This window comes from Balaenoptera ricei, chromosome 10 (assembly GCF_028023285.1).
Source record: "Balaenoptera ricei isolate mBalRic1 chromosome 10, mBalRic1.hap2, whole genome shotgun sequence".
NCBI classification, from domain to species: Eukaryota; Metazoa; Chordata; class Mammalia; order Artiodactyla; family Balaenopteridae; genus Balaenoptera; species Balaenoptera ricei.
The window spans coordinates 6,020,450-6,035,232 of NC_082648.1; the positions used below are offsets into that span (position 1 = coordinate 6,020,450).

Here is a 14,783-nt window from a genome sequence, read left to right on the forward strand (position 1 = left end):
ACTCCCTCCAGGAGCAGAGCTTTAATTCCGTGCTTTTAGTGTATTTACAGAAGTCCACAGCTCCAGCGGGAGGGCCCTTTGTTCTGTGCCTCCCCTGCCTTGGGACACTTCGGCTTACTCTGTGCTTGTCCAGGCAGGGGGACAAAGGTTCTATTAGTGTACATAATGGATACAAAGATTGCTTATCTACTGTGAAACACACTCAGGGACCAACCAGGGGCCCCCAAGCAGCCTTGCTGGGTTCTCCAAGTCCAAAATGGGCAATGAGGCATGGCGCCCCTCATCCTCGCAGCCACCGCCTGGGCTCCTGGCACACTCAGCCTCTCTCACGAGTACACACACTCCACATCACACAGACACACGCACTCTGACACACACTACACACAGCTCACCCGCTGGCAGTGCTCAGGCAGCTGAGAAAGGCTATATACACTGAGGGAGTAGCACCAGGTGAGTGGCTGCCAGATCATGCCTGCTCCGCCAAGACCCTTCCCCTCCAGAAAAACGGGGGTCCAGAGGGCATCTCGCAGGTCCTTCCAGGCTGCCTGGGACAGGAAGCATCCATCTCAGGGCTGCCCGCAGGGGGCAGGGCGTGGCCTCATCGGGGAAGGCGGGGCTCGGGTGCGAGAGGGGCGGGGCCTCCCAGCGCTTCCTCGATGTCCTCCAGGCAGCCGAGCAGGTCCATGTCGCGGAGCACGCGGCCCAGCAGCTCCAGCGTGGCCTCGCGCCGCGGGGTGCGCCGCCGCCAGGCCGCCAGCATGCTGTACTGCGCCTCGCGCAGGCAGCGCAAGTTCTGCAGCTCCAGCCGCTCGATTTCGTGATCACTCAGCCCCAGCCGCCGCACGAACTCCTTCCAGCGCAACGGGGGCACGCCGTCCACCACGGCGTACAGGGTCGCGGGGTCGGCTGCAGGGAGGCGGCGCGGTGAGCCCGGAGCGGCGACCCTCCCCGCCCGGCCCCCGCCCACTCGCCCCGGGCGCCCCGCCCACCCGCCTCCCCGGCCGGGGTTCCCTGCGAGGATGAATGAGGAACTCACCATCTGCGAGCGGAGCGGGGGCGCCGTGGGCGCTGGCCTCCCACTTCTGCACAGGGGTGGGGACGGGGGTGGAGGCTGGAGGCGCAGGGAGGATTGGGCCAGCCCCTTGGTGGGGCGGGGCCATCTCTCTGGGGAGTGATGTGACTCTGAAGTTGGACCGGTCACAGGGGGTGAAGGTGGGACTGGAGGCAGGGCTGAAGCTCGGGGCCGAGGCCAGGGGCTCTGGCTCCCCCTGGGAGAGAGAGAAGGCACAGCATTAGCGGGGAAGAGGAAAAACAGCCCCAGCCCTCCTTCTTCTGGATTCCGGATGGGAGTTGGGGCTAGAGGGAATCAGGGGAGCCCCAGGACGAAGGGTGATTCCGGGTGATTTGGGTGTTACAAGATGACAATGGACAGTTAGGGAAGACTGCGGGTAGTTCCCCGGTTTCATCTTACCTCCTTTACAGGAGCCGACTGCCCACAAACTGAGAAAAAAGAAACAAAGCGTCAAAGATTTCACTTCCTCTCTCAGCCCTGGCGCCCATCATGGGGCTGGCGGTGGGTACTTGTGGTGACATGCTTCAGGGCCTATGTGGCCCCAGGGACGAGAGAGCTACTGATGCAGTATGAGCTCTCACCAGCTGAGCTCTCACCAGCCGTCCAAGACCACCTCGTGTCAGTGGGGTTCTCGCCAGCAAACTAAGGGGACACTCCTCATCTCCCTCCATGCCTGTGCATCCCTCCCTCCCGCCTCCTCTGAAGCCTCCTCCCGCATTCCTACCAGCACCCTTTCCCTTCCCAAAGGCCCCACTCACTGATGGAGTAGAGCTTGGGCTTCCAACGCTGGTAGCGGCATGCTAAAACAATGAGGAGGAAGGATGCCAGGCAAAGACCAAAGATGATCACCAGGGGCAACAGTACTGTGGTGCCTGGAAACAGAGCAGATTGTGGTCAGAGGAGAGGGGCTCTGGAGGTAGCAGGGCGGGATGGATGGGGAGGGGCATGACTAGGAAAGGGTCCATGGGCATGGGCACCAGGATGGTTCTCCTCACCTGGGTCCTGAGAGTCGTTACTAGTTACAGGTAGAGCTGGACATAATTTCTCGCACTCCGTGTTCTTACAGCTAAAAGAAGAGAGAGTGCTGGTGAGTAGGGGCCCACCGTAAGAGGAATACAGGAAAAAAAGAAAAAGAAAAAAACCACACAGCTTGTTGGAAATTCTTGGCTTTACAAATATTTTAGCTATCTCTTGATATAATGGAAATTAGTCCTATCTTGGGAATTGATGCGGAGGAAAGAAACATTAGTTAATCCCCAAATCATTTCATTTTAGAGCTGGATTTGATCTTGAAGAAGCTATGTAGGAAAAGAGTTAAAAGCAGTCAGAGTCAGGTATAAATTCCAGCCCCATTCATTGGCTAGCAGTGTGACTCCAGGCAAATCACTTCACCTGTAAGCCTCAGTTTCCTCATCAGTAAAACAGGGATCCTACCCACTGTCAAGATTGAGGATTAAGTGAGATAATTATGCCTGACATATAGTAAGCCCTCGATAAATGCTGACTGTCATTGAATTGTTATTTTATCACTGTTTTACTGATGAGAATCCAGTGGAAAAAAGGTTAAAGAGCTTTTTCTCTAGATGACACTGCTGGTGACAACACCTAACTTTGAGAGAGGGGTCTAGCATGCATGTGAACAATTAAAAAACACATCTTGCTGGGGGCAGCCAGAGAACACTCTAGAACAAGCACATCTTCCCGTTTTGGAGCTGGCACTGGACAGCATGGACTAATGAGAACTACATCAGGGGTCCTAGAAGGAACTTGAGGAGGTGAGTTCTCAGCAGGAATCTGAAAGCAGGGAGAGGTCATTTTGCCCACCTCACAAGCTCATGGTGAGAACCACATGGAAGGGGTGTAGAAGTGCTTTTAAGGGGAAGAGACTAGTGGGAAAAAGAACAGAGTTTCTTGTCAGACACTTTGTGGCTATTTTTTGTGGTTCTTACAACTTTGCCAACCTGATGTCATTATCCTTACTTTAAAGGTAAAAACATATTCTCATAAAGACTTAAAAAAAGAAAAAAAAAAAGGTAAAAACAACTAAGGCTCAGAGATGTTAAGTCACTTGCCCAAGCTCACACAGCCAATACGTGGCTAGCCTGAGATGTAAACCGAGGGCAATTCAACTTTAGAACCCTCAGTTTCCTCTTTGCAAGCAAGTGTGCAAGAACAGCCTCTGCAGAGCCAGAAGGAGTGAGGAGGTGTGGTCAAAAGGACTGGGGAGGAAAGCGCATACTGCATTAAACCTAAGATCAATAATCAGAGACATTACGATTTACATCCCACACACACACACACACGCACATGCCAAATGAACCATGATACACCGTCAACTGTTGTAAGATGCAGTATGATTTCAGAGATGTAAAAGTGTATTCCTAGAATCCATAGTAGGGCCTGTTGCCCAAGAATCTGAACGTCTTCCAAAAAACATCTGAACGTTTAAAAAGAACTTCAAGTCCTTGCGGGTATGTGCCTCTATCCACAGAGACTTCATGAGATTTTAGGAACAAGTTGGGGGCAGGGAGGACTGTCTGGTATCTTGACATGAAGTGTCTCCCATCCAAACAGCGGGAAGGGGCCAGAGCACCCCCCACAGTCTCCCCCTCCCCTCCCGGTCCAGGGCCCAGCAGCCGGCAGAAGTACTCACTGAGCACAGGAGACGCACTCAGCATCCCTTAGAAAGAACCCCACGTGGCAGTGGCAGATGGTGTCCTGTCTCTCCTTACCTGTAGGGAGAGATGCGGCACAGCTGAAGGAGGATGGCCCAGCACCCCGAGGGCCAGAGGGAGAACTAGGAGGGGCAGGAGTACAGCAAGCTGGAGACCGCCCTCCAGAGACGGGGTGACCAGCGGGGTCGGGAGGGCCATGCTCACAGGAGTGGTGCACCGTGCCGTTGGGGCAGAGGCTGCAGTTCAGACACTGGAACAGAGTCTCACTCCAGTATTTCTGATACTGGTTCTTCCTGCAGCCACACACGGTATCCCGGTCCACTGCGCAAGGAGCAATCTCCACCTGGAACATTTCTGGTGAGGGGAGTAGATAGGGTATGAGCTCCCACTGTCCCCCCCCGGGTGTGTCTCTCTGGGTAACACACGCTCACACCCATGCATTCGTTCACTTGTGCACACGCATCCCTGCCCACCAGCAGCAGCACAGCTTCGCACCTTCCCCTGGAGACAGACGTGCACACCCCTCTGAACACCCACCTGACCCAGTCGGTGTAGAGCCCCGCCCCCTGCTGAGACTCACCTTTCCGGCACTTGGAGCAGCTCAGGCATTGTCTGAGGTGGTTCTCTGAAGCAGTGAAGGTGCCGCGGGCACACACCCTGCAGTCCGTGTCCAGCCCCGGGCCCGGACAATCATTGTACAGGTAGGTGCCTGTGATTGGGGGGTCGGGGTTAGGCTGCAGCCCGGAGCCCCAGCCCCAGGACGGCCCGGGCACCTCCCCGAAGTCCCTGGGAGAGGAAAAGAGGGAGAGACTCCCAGCCCTGGAGAGACAGCCAAGTCAGGGACCCCGCGTTCTGGAACATCTGGAAAAAGCAAAGGAAGAAGCAGGGCCCCCTAACTGGGGAGTTCCACGGTTATCCCTTTCTCCTACCTTTGTGGCACTTTGTGCAGCAAATGGAATTATTTTGAGGGTGGCTATATTTCCCTTGGGGACACGAACTCTCTCTCTTCTCCCGGTCCCCGGGGTGAGGGACCAGCCCATGAATCCCCGCGGGGTACACATCCACCAACAGAGCTCGGAGCACCTGGGGAAGAGTCAGATGGAGGAGGCCCGTCAGGGGAGGGAGGGGCGGGGTCTCAGAGGGAGCGAGTCTAAAGCCTTCCCAGCTCAAGTCTTTTCTCCGCGGAACATTCTCCCCAGGCCACTCCCGCTCACACGCCACGTTCTCCTCTAAGCCTAGGCTGTCGGCACTGTGCCATCTTAATTGTCCTCTGGTGGTCCTGTGTATTCATTTCTGTCCTTCCAACTCAAGGCTGGTAAACTCCAGGCACGGGCCGTATTTTATCCTTATTTCCCCAAAGCAGCTATTAGTGCTGGACACAGGGCAGATGTTCAAGGAGTTTTCCGGGTTGGGAACAGGCCCTTCCTTCCGACGAGTAGCCCTAAAGATTGGGGTGGCGTTTCTCCATCTGGGTGCTGCGTTCACAGTGTATTCACTTCGTGCACATTCACGGAGGTGAACATTTAAGATCTGTGCGCTTTCCTGTATTATGTTATGTCATTAAAAAGGTTTTTTGTAACATCAGATTGGAGTGGAGGTGAGTGACGTCCCTGTGGGGACCATTCCTGGACAGCGGGCAGAAGCCAAAGGAAGAGTTTCTTTGTAAATCTGTACCAAAACCTCACTCAGGATCCTGCCCTCAGACTCCGGGCTGCATCCCCTTCCACCAGTAAACCTGCACAAATACCCCAGGTTGGCCAGGGCAAATGGGGAGCGGAGAAAAAGGGAAAGTTCGGGGTCAGGGATGGGGGTAGAAAGGTGATGAGGTTTAGGTGGGGCGGGAGTGGGCAAAGGCATGGAGGTTACATGCAATTGGAGCCGGCTGGAGGCTGGGGACCCGGCTCAAAGGCCACCGAGCCGGGAGCTGAGGGCGTGCCAGGGAGTCCCTCTGCCCTCTGCACATCGGGGTGTCCCGGGAGCCTGTTTTCCGGCCCCAGGCCAAGCCCACCGCCTCGGAATCACTCGCCCAGCCCTGGCTTCAGAGCTGGGACGGCACAGCCAGGAGGCTGTGTTGAGCTCCAACCCAGACTTTGCTGTTTCACCTCCTACCAGCCTCTTCCTGGCTTTCCCTGGGCCTTGATTTTGTTTGCTCTGCTATAAAGGCCGCCTTATGTAAAGATAAGAGGATGTCCTCCAAGGATGTTAAACTTTGGGAGCAACAGGCTAATCAGATCCCAGAAACCCCAGCCCAAGACAGGAGGGCCTGGTAGCCCAAGGCTGTAGGCCGGTCACGCCCCAGTCCCCCGCTAGGTGTCGCTGCAGCGGCCCGGAAGCCCAAGCCCCCGCCCCAGCCCCAGACAGGGGAAGCCACACTCAGAAACCCAGCTGCCACCCCCCAGGGGCGTAGGGCGCCCTCCCCACCCAGAGGCAGCACCCTTCCCTGGCCACTCCAGCACTGTGCCACCTCCCCTGAGAACAGGGCTGAGGCTTCCAGGGCAACAGGAAAAGTCTGGAGTGTTTATGGGAAGGACTTCCCAGTCCTGAAAGTGTGGTTCCTTTCCCCGAAGAAGGGCTCACAGCACCTAAGGTCACTGGCACTTGGAATTCCATCCAGGCGGCTGGGAGCAGGGCCAACCGGCAGAGACAGCATCAGGAAAAAGAACGGCGGCGGCGGCGGGTTGGGCTGGGGGTGGGGGTCCTTCCCAGGAAGGAGGGAGAGGCGCCTTCTCAGGCCACGTGCCTCCCACCGCGATCTCCAGCACTTTGGGGGTTAAGTGAGATCCGGGAAAGGGAAATCTTTTCCCAGCAGCTCTGCCCGGTGACTCAGGCCAGAGGGAGGGAGGGAATCTAGGGGAGGGAGAGGGAACCAGCAGCTTCCCCAGCTCCTCAAGGGTCATGAGTCAGCAGAAAGGCTGAAGGGACCAGCCCGCAACTGGGACCCGATCCGATCCCTTCCTCGTGTGGGCCGGTCTCGCCCTCCAATCCCCACTCAGAGCCCCCTTTCCTCCCCTCCTCCTCCCAGGAGCCAGGCAATGGGCCTCAGTCCCTCTTGGCCCACTTTTTCGGGAAATGGCTCCCTATCCCATTCCATCCCAAAGGGAAGTCTCAGCCGACCCCGTGCTTCCTCCCATCGGGTCACTACCCGCCCCTCCCTGAGGGCCACTCAGCTCCTTCCCACCCCTCAGCATCCTTCCTTTAGACCCAGCCCCGCCCAGGCTCCTCCTCCTGGTTCAACCAGTCTCTCTACGGGTTTGTCCTTTCCCTGGGTTCTCACGTGAGCCCCCCTGACACTTCCCAGTTCCAGAAGGGAACAAACCAAGGCTGCCCTCCTACCCGGGTTCACTGCCTTCCCACAGCCTGACTGGTTCTGGCCAACTGGGTTGGGCTTGGGGACCTCCCTGGGGTCCTGAGACAATCCTTAGGAAAGGCGGCCAGTTCTGAGGCTTCACATCCCCCTCCCACAAGCCCGCTGGCAGCACAGGCAAAACTCCAGAGCCCTGAGCACCCAGTTCCGGGAGGGAGCGAGCAAGACGGGGTGTAAGACAAGCAGCACCATTTCCCCAGGTCCCCCCCAGTCCCCAGCAGCCCCCCGAGCCAGCCCACTCTGACCCCAGGAGCCAGCAGGCACCATTCCTTGGCACTGGCTGTCTCCAGTGCTTAGCCGCTGCATCTTGCAGCAAAACAGCGGAAATAGGAGGTGAACTCGGAGTGCCCAGACCCCAGGCAGCCTGAGTGCCTGTGGCCTGGAGCAGGGGAAGGGCAGGAAGCTGGGGTGCCTGTGGAGAGACAGTTGAAGGGGTGGCCCAGCACCCCTCCAACTCCCCCATAACTTCCGCCTAGGGAGGCTTTTAAGTGTGACTTCCTGTGATGGGGCCGCAGCTTGGGGGCGGAGGAGCTGACAGCAGAGCGACCCTGTGGTCTAGCTCCGACCCAGCCGCCTCACTGTGCCGTCCTGCGTTAATTTGTTCATTAACTTAAAATGTCCTGTGTTCATTTGATGTCAAAATCTTTGGGGAGCTCACGACAGCTTCTCCTCCAAGGCCCAGTTGAGACCCGGCCTCCCTCCCCGGAAGCCCCCCATTAATGAGGCTTCCCCCCACTCCAGCTCATGAGATACACACCCACCCTGTGAACTTTAAAAATATGAATTAACAGGGCTTTCCTGGTGGCACAGTGGTTGAGAATCTGCCTGCCAATGCAGGGGACACGGGTTCGAGCCCTGGTCTGGGAAGATCCCACATGCCACGGAGCAACTAGGCCCGTGAGCCACAACTACTGAGCCTGTGCGTCTGGAGCCTGTGCTCCGCAACAAGAGAGGCCGCGACAGTGAGAGGCCCGCACACCGCGATGAAGAGTGGCCCCCGCTCGCCACAACTGAAGAAAGCCCTCGCACAGAAACGAAGACCCAACACAGCCAGAAATAAAATATATAAATAAATAAATAAATAAAAGATTACTAAAAAAAAAAAGTCTATTCATTACGAAAACACTGATTTATACCTATATTCTTTCATTCATACTCATCTATCCATCTAATAAATTTAAAAAAAAATATATGAATTAACTATACCTATTTTGGGCTCTTACCATAACTACCTCAGGTGAGTACATATGATCTCCCCAAACAGACCATAAACTATGCGATGAGAGATGAGAAAGAGTGTTTTGGTCAGAGATAATGTCTAATCCTCCGCACCCAGAACTGGAAGAGGGAAATAAATGTGGTTTGATTGGGTGATTTCATGACTATCTGTCTTCCACTCCAGTCAAGGCCAGTGAAAACCAAAGTGGGAAGATGGGAGTCAGTGCCTCCCTGTAGGAATAGATTTATCTCCAGGGGAGAGTTCCCCTCTCCTTCCCCCACACACGCACAATCGCAAACACCCAACCAGGAGATGCTGACAAGCTTTCCTCTCCTTTTCAGCATCCCTGGTGAGTGAAGGTTTTGTGTCACTTACGAACGACACAAAGGCAGATATGAGTCTGAGAACCTCTGCTCTAGCCTGTTAGATGCTCACTTCACTTGGCTGTTCTCCAGACCCTCAACACGCCCCAAAAGAAATCCATCGACCTCCTGACCTGGACAAATGTCACACCATCAACTTCTCTTTGCCACCCTTCTCTCCTCAAGGCCCCCATCCCTCCTGTGCCACCATCCAGTCTGTAGTCCATCTTGCCAGACCTCCCCCGTCATCTCTCAATCCTTTCCAAGTCCAGGGGTTGCCTCACACCCGATCACTGCAACCGTCTTCCCGCCTTTTTCCTGCTCCAATCCATCCTACACGCTTTCTTATCTTGCATTCAAGCTTCAACCTGCACCCACAGGTGTGGGAATCTTCCTTTCCGGGGCCAGACCTCAAACATCATTTCCATGGGTCACTCTTTCCCTGAATGAGAACTTGCAGAGGTACCTCACTGCTATTCTGGACACATGCCCAGGCGCAGCAGCCCTGAGAGAACCATTTATGAATGAATGAATGAATGAATTCCTCTACCTGGGACCACGGTCAGGATTCTCTCTCCATCGCTTCCCCCACTTCCTCTAATTTTCTCTTTCTCGCTTCTTCTTGTTCCTCAACAGGGTCCTTCGCCTGCAGCCGAGGTGGTCAGCTTCCTGCCACCACCAGCCCCCAACACAAAATCCCATCTCTCCATTCCTCCGCTCTACCTCAAACCAGTCCCCCTTCTTTCCAGCCTGCTGCCAGGCAGTGGCTTTAAATCTCAGCTCCAAAACCACTCTTCTATGAGGCATTCCGTCCCTCATTCCATCCTTTATTCATTCAACAAACAGTTAAGAAGCACTGTAGAGGCGCAGGTCCCGCAGGGATGCCGAGATGAATACATGACTTGTGCTCTCAGTTGGGTCAGAGACGGGCGACTGTGGACTCGGCGTCTCTGCAGGGCGCACGGGCGCTGGAGCTGAGATCTGCTGAGCAGAAGAGGCAGCAGGACGGCACTCACAGCCCTTCCGGTTCTGCCTCCCATGGGTGTTCCAGGGCACCACGTCGCAATGCTTTTGTGGGCATTTCCCCCCAGAGTGTTCTAAAATCATTTTTTGCTGTAAGCTGTCTTGGCTCCAAGACTGTCAGCTCTTTGAAAGCAGCAAGATCTTATGTGCTCTGTTACAGTCTCTCCTGCATTCTTCCCCCACCTCCACGCCCCCCGCCCCCCCGCCACACACACACAGTTCCCTGTATTGCCCATTGAGTGGCGGGCAGTTGGAAAGCCCGTGGACAGCCTCACCCAGCACTGCACACCTCCTGTTTCCACTCCAGCTCCAGGCTGAGCCTGGTCCCTTAGCTGTCACACCCCAACCCCGGCTGGATCAGCTGCAGCCCCAGGCACATTCCTTCATCTATTCAGTCTCCCCGTACCTCTAGTTTCCCAAACGCAGAAGCCACTAATTACAACCACTACTGATACTATTAACAATATGAAAGTTAACGTTTACTGAGTGCTTTCTGTTTGCTATACCCTGTTCCTCTACTAGAATAGAGACTCCACGAAGGCAGAGATTTTTGTTCACTGCTGTAAGTCCAGCACCTAAAAGAGTATCTAGCGCCGAGCAAGCACAAATGAATGGAATACTTAATATATATCTATCTATTTCATCTTCAAAACGACATTATGAGGTAGTGACGATTCTGTCCATCTTAGAGATAAAGAAGCAACAAGGCATGAAGGGTTATGTAACCTGCTCAAGCCCAGGCAGCTAGTCCCTGAGGGAGTCAGGACCGGACCGGGTGATTTACTGCCAGGAGACAAGAGAAGGCAGGGCAGCTGGATGAGGAGCAGGAGGAGCCTGTGGGAAGGACAGCCTGCAGGGGAGGGAAAGGTGGGCCTGGGGCCACAGGAGGGGGCGGGGTGCTGCGCAGGGAACTAGGGTCTAGAAACGTGGACTAGAGCAGAGGGAGCGGGAGGAACTGGAGAGAAAGGTTCAGAGAGGAGACTCGGAGGAGATGTGACAGAAGAGAAAGGAATGATCTGGGGACACAGTACAAGACCCTGGGGGAAGACGAGGTGGGGGAAGGAGGAGTGGGGGAAGGAGAGGTGGGGGGAGGAGGGGTGGGGGGAGGAGGGGTGGGGAATGGCGGCTGGGCCAGGGAAGAGCAGGAACCCTGAAGAAAGTGGCCAACGCAGTGCCCCCAGCTAGGTGGAGGCGAGGGGCCGGGTTTCTGCGCAGGACGACTGCAGGACGTGGAGGGGTCAGGGATACATTGAAACAAGGCTGAAGCAAGAGAAAGGGACATTTTCCAGTGACGAAAACAACTGTCTACCAACTTCCCCAAACTGAGCTGTGGAAGAAGAAAGCAAGTGCTCTGTTGTCTGGGTCCGTGGGAAGGGCTTGGGGGGCAGGTCCAGGGCTCTGAGGCGGGGGGAGGAGGGTCAGGCCCATAGACAGTGGCCACAGATCCAGGGTGAAGAGTGCCCCCCGGGTGGGAGGCCTGGGCCTGGGGAGGCCACGGGGTTGCCGGGTCCCTATCCGGCTACCGATCCCCCTCCCAAATGCCTCCAACACACAGCATCCCAAGCCTACCCGCCCCAAGCCAGGGCCTCTCCCGGACTCAGTTTCCCCACTTCGCTGGCGTCCAGTCCCTGCCCTCCAGCAGGGTGTGCTCAGCCGGGCTCACCGGCAGCCTCGCCTCTCCACGGCCCAAGACTGCTGAACTGCCGGACAGAATTCAGAACCATCTGGACTCTGAGAGGACAGACCTTCTTTCTCCCAGTCCTTTCGGTTTCCGAACAAACTCCCCCGCCCCCGCCGCGGGCACCTGCCCCGACATTTCTGGCAGCCCGGGAGCCCCTTTCCCTCCCTGCCTTTCAGACTTCTCCCTTGCTCCCGACTCAGGGCAGCGAATGAATGGGGCTGTGTCTGAGGTCAGGCCGCGCAGGCCTGAGGCTGGGGCCCGGCCCTCGGCTCTCTCCCGCCCCAGGCGCCGCTCGCCCGCCAGCCCACTCCGCCCTCCGTCCCCCGTCTCACCAGTGGCAGCAGCAGGCCAGGCACGGTGGGGAGGCCCATGTCCGGCCAGCTGTGGCCTCTCACTCCCCCATCAGGGCTCAGGCAGTGGTGGACAGAGGCGACAGTGGCAGCGACACAGTCCCAGGATGAGCAGGGTCCGGAGTGGAGCCCGGGCGTCGGGCAGGGGAGTGGAGGGGGTTGAGACTGGGGCGGGGATCACAGCCGGGTCCCGGGGACCTCAAACCCGGAAGGCCGGCACTGCAGCCTGAGTTCGGAGAACTCCGAGAAGAGTCAAGCAGAGAGGAGGTGGGAGGGGAAGGGAGAGTGGGGTGTTGCAACTTCAGGGCAGGAAGAGCCGGGGTGGAGGCGGGAGGAGGCGGGAGGAGGCGGGAGGAGGCGGGAGGAGGCGGGAGGAGGCGGGAGGAGGCGGGAGGGGGGGGGGCCAAGGTGCCTTAACCTTTTGTACCCAGTCCGAGGCACGGGCGCCCGGATCCTGCTGCCCTGCCACGTGCGCGGGTCTGACCACTCCCACCCAGACACCCAGGGGCGCCGGCCCCCTGCCCCCTCCCCCATCGCCCGACCTTTCCCAAATGAACAACAGTAGAAAGACTCGGGGCTTTGGAGTCAGATTCGCTGGGCTCCAGCTCAGGATTCTCTGCTTTTTAGGTGGGTGGTCTTGGACAAACTCGGATGCTGTGTTCCAGTTTGCAAAATGGAGAGCCGCTGTCTCGTGGGGTTGCCGGCAGGATTTATTGACACCGGCAGGTAAGCGTCTGATGCCGGACAAGTCCTCAGTGTTCCTTAGAACCCCTTCCCCTTTCCCCAGAGTTCTCCACTGACACCGTAATCTCTCACTTTCCTAGGAATTTACGCCTCCAACTGAAACCTCAGAGTAAAGCCTAACCCTGACTTGGGGCCCTGCCGCCCCGCACCTCCCTTCCCCCCCCCGCCCCGGCCACCCGCCCCCCCCCCCGCCCCCTGGCCCCAGTTCTCATCCAGTCTTTGCTGGGCGATGCTCCCAACAGCGGATCCTGGCTCTGCCTCCAAACGATGGTGGGACCTCTCAAAAGACCTCGGTTTTGAAATGAGAGCGACAGTGCCTGGCCTACCTTCGTGGGGAAGATGACGTCATGAGGCCTAATGAGATCACATCCGTGACAATGCTGTGGAATTACAGCTCTCTCCATCAGGTATTACGAGTACATTCCCAGTGCCCCTTTCCCAAATATTCTGATACATCAATCCGAATTGCCCTCGGAGATAATCTACTGCAGCCCCCTTGTTTTATAATCGAGAAAACTGAGGCCCAGAGACACGCAGGTCATGTGCCCTGCAGAGCCAGCCCAGCCCCCAGACTCCTGACTTCAGACTAAGGGCCCATTTTGCTACGACACATAATTACCGCTTTCCATCAGTCCTTCTGAGTCAGACCCCACCCCCTGATTCTTTGGGTATTTTTAAAAATTATTTATTTATTTATTTATTTATTTATGGCTGCATCGGGTCTTAGTTGCGGCACGCGGGATCTTTCGTTGGAGCGCATGGGCTTCTCTCTAGTTGTGGCGCACAGGCTCCAGAGCATGTGGGCTCTGTAGTTGCAGCATGCGGGCTCTCTAGTTGAGATGTGCGGGTTCAGTAGTTGCGGCATGTGGGCTTAGTTCCCCAACCAGAGATGGAACCCGCGTCCCCTGCATTGGAAGGCGGATTCTTAACCACTGGACCATCAGGGAAGTCCCTCTTTGGGTATTTTATGCCATGCTTATCTGTGCAGGACATCTCCCAAATGCATCCCACAACAAGGGTACAACATTCACCCAAATATTCTCTGGCCGCAATGACCTTCCCTAGACCCAGTCCAGGCCCCGGGTCCTCCAGCCGCTGACGTTGCTGGCAATGCAGGGAGACCAGACAGGAGTGAGGTCCTAGGGCTTTGTGACTTGGCATCAGAGCTCCTCACCCCTTTGCCTCTTGATCCACCAGCTGACTCCCCACGCTGGCATCCACCCTCCCTGGCCCTTTCCTGGCGCCCCTCTGTGATCCCAGGAACGGAGGTGTGGATGTGAACGGAGCTTGGACGCCCCCACTTCTGGCTGACTTCACTCCACCCCATCCTCCAGCTTCTGAGGAACAAGAGGGTTGAAGCTGGACACACAGAGGAAGGTCACCTCCACCAACACACAGGGAGGCTCCAAGTACAGTACGAATGGACCCAAAGCAGAGCTCTTATAGAAGCAGAGTCACTGAAATAAAGTGCAAGAGTCAAATTGCCCAGTTTCCAGTGTAAGGACGCCAGAAGAGCCACAGGCTGCTCATGTAAGAAATGGGAGGCACGCATTAATGAGCAAACGCATGTAAAGTGTTTAGCAAGGGTTTGCCGTATACTAAGCATTCAATCAGTGGTAGCAATGTTAATAGTTTGTATTAACAATAATAACTTCAGTGTCCTATTTTTTTTTAATTTTTATTGAAATATAGTTGATTTACAGTGTTGTGTTAGTTTCAGGTGTCAATGTCCTATTTTTAATGTTACAAGGAATTTTTAGTAGTCTGTGCCAACTGTCAATGCCATTACACATAGCCCGGCACAAAAGGAGAATTTCTTTCATTGTTTAGGATAAATGCCTATTTACTCAGCAAGTTTAAAGTCTTGAGACACGTTGTATTCAACGGTTCAATAAAATTCTGTTTAAAAAAAGATGGTGAGAGGTGCATGGATCTAGGGATATGAACAGCTAACCAGTCTCTTGGAGGAGGTGAGAGTATGAACATAATCCCTCCAGGGGAAGAAGAAATCATGGCAAGGGAGACAATGGGAGAGATGGAGAAATAGGACAGGGGCAAACTAGGATTGGCTGTTAGGGCTCATGAAGCAAAGGATAAAGCGTATAAAGAGCTTTAGGTAGCAGAGCCCCATCTCTCCATCACGTGTCACACACACACACACTCACACACACACACACTCACACACACGGGCCCCACAGTAGCAGAGTCATCAAAAGGGCACTGAACTCTCAGTCGGGGTGACATGGGTTCCAGCCCCTGACATCCCAGCCCTATGTGTCACAGGAAAACAGGC

At 55.7% G+C, this 14,783-nt stretch overlaps 1 protein-coding gene and 1 long non-coding RNA gene across 4 annotated transcripts; one reads left to right on the top strand and one right to left on the bottom strand.

Annotated features, from left to right (window-relative positions):
• Positions 1-6: 6 nt before the first annotated feature.
• TNFRSF1A (TNF receptor superfamily member 1A) lies at positions 7-12,132 on the bottom strand. Its single transcript, XM_059935160.1, has 10 exons — positions 11,729-12,132; positions 4,677-4,830; positions 4,328-4,456; positions 3,952-4,101; positions 3,726-3,804; positions 2,068-2,138; positions 1,831-1,944; positions 1,472-1,500; positions 1,037-1,268; positions 7-906 (listed from the first exon to the last, which is right to left on the bottom strand). The coding sequence occupies exons 1-10, from the start codon at positions 11,765-11,767 to the stop codon at positions 599-601; spliced, it is 1,305 nt and encodes a 434-aa protein (XP_059791143.1). The 5' UTR covers positions 11,768-12,132; the 3' UTR covers positions 7-598.
• LOC132372930 (uncharacterized) lies at positions 11,939-14,203 on the top strand. Of its 3 annotated transcripts, none has more exons than XR_009505288.1 (4): positions 11,939-12,013; positions 12,374-12,472; positions 12,571-12,897; positions 13,688-14,203. It is a non-coding gene; the product is annotated as an uncharacterized LOC132372930 (long non-coding RNA). The 3 variants fall into 3 exon arrangements; XR_009505289.1 differs by lacking the exon at positions 11,939-12,013 and adding an exon at positions 12,183-12,223; XR_009505287.1 differs by lacking the exon at positions 11,939-12,013 and having other exon boundaries at positions 12,148-12,472.
• The last annotated feature ends 580 nt before the right edge of the window (positions 14,204-14,783 follow it).